We start from the raw sequence: 9423 nt of genomic DNA, 5'->3' as shown, positions 1-9423 counted from the left end.
GTGTCATTGATACGCCATCTATCTGTTGGAAGCCTGTAGGCCTAGTTCCTCGCCATATGGACTGTGGGGTCCAAACGGAAGATATTGTGAAACCATTCACGGATTAGTTCTTCAGTCAAGTTTAACCATGCCACCCCCTTCAAGGTTTTCCACAGGGCAGGTGAAGTATGAGGCTAAATCGAGACCCCCACACCCTCCATGTGCGTCTTTTCATCCCTTTTTTTCCGTGCTCCGTCCCTCCTACTGCACAGAACAAACGCTATATTCATGTGCTTGAGCTTGCAGTTGCTCAAACTCCCCGCAGGAACTCTTGGGTACTTTTCCCCACCGTTTCAGCTGCTGAGCACAATGCCATTGATGCCACGGAGCGAAAACAGGCGAAGCGCCTGCTCCGTTTACACAACAATGTGGAGAACATGCAGTATTTTTTGCGCATGGACTCTACTGTTCTTGACAGAAGTCTGTGCGCAATCTCAGCTGAGGTACATCTTTATTTCCTTTCCTTCCGATTTATTTGAACAATTTATGAGAAATCAAGGTGTCAAGGATTCCGTGAAGGCTGTGGAGGACTGGAGTTTATTGAGGAATATTCTGCAGTCTGGGCTGCCTCAGGATATATTGCGCATTGGCGAGGAATCAGATCTGTGCTAAATGAAATGCAGATTGTCATTGACGTTTTTATTTTTTTTATTGTTGTAACACATCATCATCATTTGATAGCATATTTATAGAAAACATTTTCCCCTCCAGACCAACCTTCACGTGTGGCGGAAACATCACAGAGGAGTCTGGAGTGATCGGGAGCCAGGGGTATCCAGGAGTTTACCCTCCAAATACCAAATGTGTGTGGAGAATCACCGTGAGTCCAGTTTAATTTCTTCTGTTGTTCAACCATGACCTTGGACAGTGATAACATCGGTTGATAATACACCAAAAAGCTTCATAATACAGTGGTATGACACACTTTGGCTGAGCCCTAACTACCAATTTTCTTCTAAAAATACTCCACAGCCGCAGTGAGCTTAAGGCAACCTTTCTTTTTCTCTGGTCCTGTTATATTATTGTACTTTGAAGCTGTGAAGCTGATAGTTTAACTGCTGCCCTTATAACTTGGTCTAAAAGTGCAGTACAAGCTGTAGTAATCAAATTAAAATGTCCAAAACATTTTTTTTTTACATCACTCCATTAACAACATGAGTTATCACTGCAGGGTCTATGGTGTTTTTTTTTTTTTTTTACATTACTCAATAGAAATTATATTGTTGAATTGACCCTTCTGCTCTGTGTTATCTACCACCCAGGTCCCTGAAGGCAGGGTGGTTGTGTTGTCATTCCGCTACATTGATCTGGAGAGTGACAACCTGTGTCGCTATGACTTTGTGGATGTTTACAGCGGCCATGTCAGTGGGCAGAGACTAGGACGTTTCTGTGGGACGTTCAAGCCAGGAGCCCTAGTTTCCACAGGCAACAAGATGCTTCTACAGATGGTATCCGATGCCAACACTGCTGGGAGTGGCTTCCTTGCTGTTTTCTCTGCTGCCCACCCTCATGAGAGAGGTAGGCTGGAAGCTGTGAAAAAATTGTCTTGGCATGGTTCTTAACATCGCTGCCTTAGTTAGTCATCTCAAGTTTGTAAGGGTATTGACTGCAGAGAGTTTCTTGTCAGAGCCACAGAGACTGTGATAACAAAAGTTGCTTCAGAATACCCAGACAGACACATTGTGCTTCCCTCATGCAGGCAAAAAGAGCTGCATCCTAGCTTTACTCACAGCATGACATGGAATTCCTCACAGAATTTATTTTTTTCTCCAGACCATTTCAGTTGAAAGCACAGGTCAGGGGTATTACTTAGAGTTAAATGAGCATTTTCCTGTCTGCAGTCTAATCTTCTGTTTTCGTGGAATTTTAATGGCTGCTTTCTTGCACCCAACAGCTGTAATGGATATTGTGCAGGAATCCGTTTGCCGGGCTGTTACAAATTTGATCGTTTGAGATCGCTGAGGGATTGTTACCATATTGTCATTAAACAATGTCATGTCCGTACAGTACAACATGTCCTCTATTTGTGAGATGTAACTGTGCTACCCTGGGCTTGTTCTTCAGTCGTGTTGGAAAAGAATCATCAGTCGAAGTGTATATTACAAAAACAATAAATTCTTTTAACAGCCTTAATTGCTTATGTTGCTATTGAACTGATGTTTCTCTGATGGTTGACATCACTGGTAGTATGTTGTGTTTCTAAAACAGGACCAGCAACTGAATCTTTTTCAGGATGCTCATCATGGCAAAGAGGGCAAGGACAGCACCGTTTAAAGATTATTAAAAACATCGTCTTATAACTTACTCACAAGATTAGCATCTAAAAGATGGTCGGTGACATCTGGATGATTTCATTTAAGCAGAAGGAAATATGTTTTGCTGTCTGTTTCTGCAGGGGATCAGTACTGTGGAGGACGACTGGTCAAGCCCTCTGGGACTTTCAAAACGCCCAACTGGCCCGAGAGGGACTACCCAGCCGGTGTCACCTGCTCCTGGCATATTGTGGCACCAAAGAACCAGGTCAAATATCTAATATTGTTTAAACTAAAAGCAAGAGTGAATGGTTGGAAAAAGGGGGACAATCGGCTGGTTAAGATCTTTCATCCATCCATTTCGAACATTAATGAGTTAGCATCCACAGCTCAGAGGATGTGATTTAAATCTTTCCCATGATCTAAGGAATTTTCTGTAACTTGTCTCATGCTGCAGATTATTGAAGTAAAGTTTGAGAAGTTTGACGTGGAACGAGATAACTACTGCCGCTATGACCACGTCTCCATTTTCAACGGGCCAGAAATAAACGATGCAAAGAGGATTGGCAAATACTGTGGAGACAGCCCCCCAGCGTAGGTGATTTCTGTCAGGCACCAGGTACTTTTTAAGTCAAATGTCCATTCTTTGACTACATCTCAGTTTATCCTCAGTCTGCTTTCCTGTGCTGCTTACCAGGCCTGTGTTCTCTGAGGGGAATCAGCTCCTGATCCAGTTCCTGTCAGATCTCAGCTTGACTGCAGATGGCTTTATCGGACACTACAAGTTCAGACCAAAGAAATTCCCTACCACCACCACCATACCACCTACTACCACCCCACCGCCAGTCACTACCAGGCCAATACGTAGGTAGCAGCTTGATTCCTACAAAATTGTTAAAAGACTTGCAACATGTGTATTTGTTGATGCAGCAACTGTGCTACTGGAAAGTCTTGTTAATATATGGAATTTATCTTTTGCATTAAACATGACTGGGGTCTGGAATCTGCCTACGATAGCAGATCTAACCAAGAACAGAAATAACTACAGAGAACTGCTTCACACAATATGGCTGCAGTTAGCTCCATCAACCCCAACTTTTTACTGCTTATGGTTATAAACTCTGAATAAAAAACAGCGCATTCAGTATTCACAATACAGTAGAAAAAGTAGTTGATATTCAAAATGTTTCCTCTGTACACTGGATCCACAGAACACAGTACTGGAGACTGGAAGTCCCATTAAAGATGAGTCCAGTATGTGTTCAGACGCAACATATGCTTACATTTCTCTTTTGTAAACTGTATATAACACACAGTGGGGGTGTATGCACCCACATTCACAGTTCATTTTTATATGCAAACTTGCATTCCCACTCACTGTTGTTTTTTCCCTTAGTCAGGCCAAGCTGTTTTAACGCTCTCCTGCCATGATGTCATACTATGATATGGCTTTCTGGTTTGCTTATCTTCCCTGGCTTTTCCGCCCTCAGTAAGAAAACATATTTGGTCAGTCCCCTTATATTTTCTTTAAGCCGTGGTTCTTTCCAGTATGGACACTTTACTTTGTCTAACTTGAAATACAGATGTTCTCATGTCCCAATGTCTTGCTGTTTGTTTCTGAAGCTGACAATCATTCAGTTACATAGACTTTTACTGAGAATATCCAGTAAATTAACCACAAGAGAAACAGATGTAACCGAAACTTACATTCTTACATCAATGACAGACAAAATTACAGAGACTGAATTTCTTGTGTGTGTGTGTATGTGTGTGTCCACAGCTCTGAAGTACTCCGTTGCCCTGTGTCAGCAGAAATGTAAAAGACGGGGAACACTGGAGAGTAATTACTGCTCCAGCAATTTTGGTAAGAGCATTAATGCTTATTGCAATTTCTATAAGCCTCATCAACTGTAGTCACTAATGAAATCCAGCTTGTATTGTATCATTTAACTGTTACAGACATACTAATCCTAAACAGCCCATAACACAAATTCCCAAGATGGACAGTATTGCGCACATGCTTTGAGCCACTTCTCAATTCTTTAGATTTTGCTTGCAAGCAGTCAGACTTTCTTAAAATCCGTTAAAGTAGTCTTGGACAATAGTTCTCCAGGCTTTCTGAAAGTCATTCAAAGTTTTTGTTCGGACATTGGCTGCTTTTTCACTCATCTTCTGTCCAGTCCTTGTTCCGGACCATTTGACTTTGAAATGGTTCAGAGTGCTTTTTTGTTTGTTTGTTTGTTTTTGTTTTGTTCAGCCACTTAACACTTACCTATGAATCATTCAAGTATAGAAAAATACACATATGTGTCTACGGAATGAGGGAGAAAAGGCTGAGATATGCCAAGTGACAACAAGAAGTGGACTGAAAATCAGTGACAACAGGTTTCATGGAGGGATGAATCCTCTCCAAGGCCTGAAACTCAACCATTTTGAAGCAGTAGGGCATCATCTTGACAGAGAAAGAAACAATAGGCAGTCAACATCCAAAGAAGAGCTTTGGAATGTCGTCCGAGAGGCTTGCGGAATTATTCCTGACGGCTACTTAAAGAAATGACAAGAAAGCTTGTCTAAGAAGGTTCAGGCTATGTTGAAGAATAAAGGCGCTTATGCCAAACATTGACATTTCAGGATTTGGACAGACTCTGGTTTTGTCTTATATACCGTATTTCTACTTATGTTTGCACATGTTTCGATAAATCGCTGCAGCTATTTCCTGTTTTCCAGGCAAAGACTTTTGGATGGTACTGTACATCAGCAGACGCCTTGAAAGCCAAAACTCCCCTAAGTAGTTGTTTACAGTCCTGATCATGTCACTATCTTTGCTCCTCTCGTTTTCATTTGTGCGACTGAAAGACTTTCTTGATAGCCGGCCAGCTGCTGAGGGACTGCATACAGTAGAACGCAGTTACCTTAACTTGAAACACACACACACTCTTGCAGCCACTGACTGTGGGTAAACTACATTAAATAAATGTGTTGATTCAGACTCAGCCTCCATTTGCTGCTCTCCCACACTCTGATTTTTTTTCTTGGCTTGGATGTTTACTGCTTGTTGTAAGTTTGGCATTTCAAAGACTTCACTTGGATTTGCACCAGTAAGTGTGGAACGGTAAACGACGTGGTGGCACATGTGGAAAAAGTCGCCCGTGTGATGTGGTGGTGGAAAACAGCACGCGGCCTGTTAGAAGTGGTGAGACGGGAGGCTCACAACATTTTGTCTAATTAGCACTTGAAGTCATAACTGTTAAAATTGTTTATTCTGGTCCAGAACACTTAAAATAGTCTAAAGCAGTTTGCTGCTTTGTGTAACAGTAGCAAGATATATGATAGAATGACTGAAACGGGCATTCCTCTGGCTATTTTCATGTCTGTCGGGAAATGAAATGTGTACTTTGGGAAATCTTGTCATATTGGGACCATCAGTGTACGGAATCCTGTTCATGCTGAATGAACTGTGCTTCCGTCTGACTCCACTGGCTACTCTCACTAACCCGCCAGTGCTAAATCTCCATGAGTTCTAACAAAAAACTGTATGTTTCGTACCTCTGGAGACTTAGTCAGACTAAACAGGAAATGACTGATACTTTGCCCTCACTGTTTATCTCTAATGGGCAGAAAAAGAAAGAACTGGACACTCTGTGGCAACTCTGTTTTTTTATTTTAACATTGAAGTGATATTCCATACAGTTTTCAGGAAGTGATATCTCACATACACACTGGGCTCATCTCTTATAGCTGAAATTGACAGTGACTGTAAGTTATGTTGTGTCCTTTGAGTTTCTGAGGGGAAGCTCTATAGCTCATCGATGAGTGACGAAGCTATTAAAAAGCTTATGAGAGCATGAAAGGAAATGTTGAGAGGCTGCGCTGTTAATTCACAATGACATTTTTACAAGCAGGCTGCACTTCAAAGACGAGGAATTGAAATGTAGTACGCACACATTGTTCACATTCTCTCAGCTCATTAATGTTGATAATAAAACAACAGATTTCCTTCACTCTAGCTGTCTCTTTGTTAAATTCTGTTGTACATTTCCAGTCTCCCTTTTCTTTGATTTTGCAACGTTTGGTGTAACTTTGTCATCTTTCATATAAGAGCCCTGCATTTCATAATCCCTTCCCGCTGAGAAACATACTGCAGACTTTCTTTCACTTTAGCCTCTAGCAAAACAAACTGTAAAACTGCTGTTTTTATGCTTTTCAGTTATTTGCCATGAGACAGTTGCGTCTTTTTTTACTCGAGTGGTTTACTAAAATCTCAATATCCTGCTGTTGTCACTGTGCTTAAAAGACAGTTATTTTATTTAAACCACAGCCCAGAAACACAGTTGCCAAAGCAGATAATACACTCCTCCAGAGCTTGTTAATTAGAGAGTGTGTGACCCAGTAAAGTCTTGCTGTACTGATATGTGATTTCTAGGAAAAGACATATATTTTATTCAGTGATGTACATAGTCAGATCAGTTTGCACTCTCAAACAGTCTTCGTTACGTGAGTTATTCAAAACATACTCAAGGTATTGTTGTGTAATTATATAGGTCAAAGGCAAAATGCAGCTGTCAGGTCTGTCAGGTTGAGATCAGGTGATTGGCTCAGTCAGTCCACTTCTTTTTTTAAAAATAAAACTACCAGCTTGTATTTTGCTGTATGTTGTCCATCTAAACTGTGAAAAGGCTCCCAATCAGTTTTGCTGAATTTGGCCGATTCTGAGCTGTTTATGTCTGTATCTCAGACTTCATTCAGGTGTTTCTGTCTTCTGTTGAATCATCAGTAAACACCAGCCTCCATGTTTGGAGGCCATAGCCGTCACGTTGCCGCCCACCAACACTCCCCCTGTTTTGGACATTATCTTTGGAGTATGAGTTCTAAACCTTCCCTAGACTTTTTTCTTCTTGTCATTCTGGTAGGGTTTAATCTAAGCTTCACCCGTTCAAAGTATGTTCCAGAACTGCTTTGGCTTTTTAACATCTTTTTGGAAAAATGTAATCCAGCCTTTGAACTTTTGAGGTTTATCAGTGATACTAACAGTTTGAGACTGGTGCCAAAAGATCTGCATTTGCTCCTCTGAAGCCCTCCCTGATCTTTACAACAGACCTGGATTAGGATGTGTCTACCTCCTGAAAAATTAGTTGCATGTTGTGAAGGGAATTTCTTTACCATGGAAAAGACCCCCCCCCCCCATGTTGGCATCGTGATATAATTTGAGGTTTCATAGCAACAGCTTCCAATTACAAACACCTGTAAACACCAAACCCTGCCTCTGATTTTGATGTGAATAACTTAAACCTAAAACAGTGAACAGCTAAAGGAACAAAAGCTGTGATGGTGTTCAAATGTTCATAACTGCACATTTGGTATTTTCATTGAAAGTGCAGCAGTTTACTATGTTTGTGTTATTTTTGATCTTCTTGTGTGTCTGTGACAGTGGTAACTGGGACGGTCATTACTGCAGTGATGAGAGGAGGAAGCATGTACGCCACTGTCTCCATCATCAGTGTGTATAAAGAAGGCAATCTGGCAATCCAGCAGGCAGGAAAGACCATGAGCACCAAGATTATTATCCTGTGCAAAAAGTGCCCGTTTGTCAGAAGAGGTGAGTATAAAGATTCTGGTGAAATTGAATTATTATTTTTTTGCGTTTATGAACAAAACAAATAGGTAGTTATGTAAATGTTGATTATCACAGTACAGTTCCGAGTTGACTGTTTTGAATAACCAATGGCTCTGAGTTTGCCTCATCTGCTGTGCCGTCATGCTCAGCTGTACAACCCAGTGTTAGGTGAGCGGCAGAACTCACTGTCCAAACAGTCAATGAAACATTTTATATGTTTATATGGAAGCATATAAACATAAGGCATACAAACCTGCCATGTTTGGATTCTCATATTCGGCCTCCCTGAATGTCTCTGCCGTTCCGCCACTGCATTCAGGTTTATTTTGTGTGACCTCACCAGGCTTGAACTACATCTTCATGGGCCAGGTGGACGAGGACGGCCGGGGGAAAATCGCCCCGCACCACTTTGTAATGGCCTTTAAGACAAAGAACCAGAAAGGACTCAATGTTCTTAAAAACAAGCAGTGCTGAGTTCCAGGAGCTCAGAGGAATCCTGGTTTGAACTGGTTTGCTGTGGATGGAAGCAATTAAGCAGAAAACCAGTCTCCTTAACAACACCAACACGGGCCACAAAAACTAAACCAAATCTGGATGAAGAGCTGCCAGCACAACATAGAATATGCATGATTTATTCGATCAAGGGGAACTCACATACATGTATTTGTGAATTTTGCTGCATTTTGTACAGTTTTGGAACACACAAGGCATTGTATTATTCCAGTCTGTCTTCCATTAAATGAAAAGTCTGTCAGTGTGTTTATCAAACTGACATTAATGAGCAGAGGAATTAGTCCAAATTTCCAATTCTTGTTGGATATCATTAGTCAAATTCCTGTCATGCTCCTAGCAGGGATATAAATTGTTGCTAGTGACACTTTTACTCTTAAATTATTCCATATTCCATATTCTGTATTTCTTTTTTTTTTTTTTTACCTCCAAAGCTGCAGAATACAATGTGAATAAAGACCATCATTGATATTTAAAGAAAAAAGATATATGTCTGGCAAAATCATCTTTAATATGACAAGCCTGACTCGTATCTACAGGGGATTTATTACTGTTTTTATGATGGTGTAGCTCAACCTGCTGTTCACGTCTTGTGTTCGGTTTGAATGGGCAGGGTAGGAAGTTTCAAACGTGGTTATTAAAGTGCAATATTTAATGTTCATAATTCCTTTAAAGCAATTTGTCTGACTTTATGTGAAACATTCCGAGCTGAAGCTCTTTTCTTTAGTTTGTCGTGAATGCAAAGCAGCGCCATCAGTGCATGTCATTAATCTACTGTCATTGTTTTAAAGGTAAAAACCTATTTTCATACGAAAGCAACATCTATGAGCATTATTTATATTTTATTGTGTTCATCTGCCCAAATAAAACTCTTATAACATTTTCCCTTTGCTTCTCTCTCTTTATGGGAACTTTCACCAAGAAACTGAAAGACGGTATTTGAAATGGTCTGTTTGGGGCAGCTGGGGCAGATATGCTCTGCGAAGCATGAGAATGGATCAGGTGTTT

The 9423-nt window shown here is 40.8% G+C and overlaps 1 protein-coding gene across 1 annotated transcript; it reads left to right on the top strand.

The window, feature by feature from the left end:
- The first annotated feature begins 135 nt into the window (after positions 1 to 135).
- Positions 136 to 9284, top strand: pcolce2b (procollagen C-endopeptidase enhancer 2b). The gene is made up of 9 exons (XM_075452022.1): positions 136 to 482; positions 751 to 859; positions 1302 to 1557; positions 2435 to 2559; positions 2749 to 2885; positions 2989 to 3155; positions 4072 to 4155; positions 7720 to 7887; positions 8249 to 9284. Exons 1-9 carry the CDS (start codon positions 199 to 201, stop codon positions 8377 to 8379), a joined length of 1461 nt encoding a protein of 486 aa, XP_075308137.1. The 5' UTR covers positions 136 to 198; the 3' UTR covers positions 8380 to 9284.
- Positions 9285 to 9423: the final 139 nt, after the last annotated feature.

Source organism: Odontesthes bonariensis, chromosome 20 (assembly GCF_027942865.1).
Source record: "Odontesthes bonariensis isolate fOdoBon6 chromosome 20, fOdoBon6.hap1, whole genome shotgun sequence".
Taxonomy (NCBI): Eukaryota; Metazoa; Chordata; class Actinopteri; order Atheriniformes; family Atherinopsidae; genus Odontesthes; species Odontesthes bonariensis.
The sequence above is the reverse complement of the archived record's forward strand: the minus strand, read 5'-3'. Positions and strand labels throughout refer to the sequence as shown.

What these genes read in the sequence shown, in the direction of transcription:
- pcolce2b (XM_075452022.1), top strand. Translation starts at nt 199, where the DNA reads ATGTGCGTCTTTTCATCCCTTTTTTTCCGTGCTCCGTCCCTCCTACTG. An exon ending in AATGTGTGTGGAGAATCACC is followed by an intron (nt 860 to 1,301) that starts GTGAGTCCAGTT and finishes TCTACCACCCAG; the next exon opens with GTCCCTGAAGGCAGGGTGGT. An exon ending in AGTCACTACCAGGCCAATAC is followed by an intron (nt 3,156 to 4,071) that starts GTAGGTAGCAGC and finishes GTGTGTCCACAG; the next exon opens with CTCTGAAGTACTCCGTTGCC.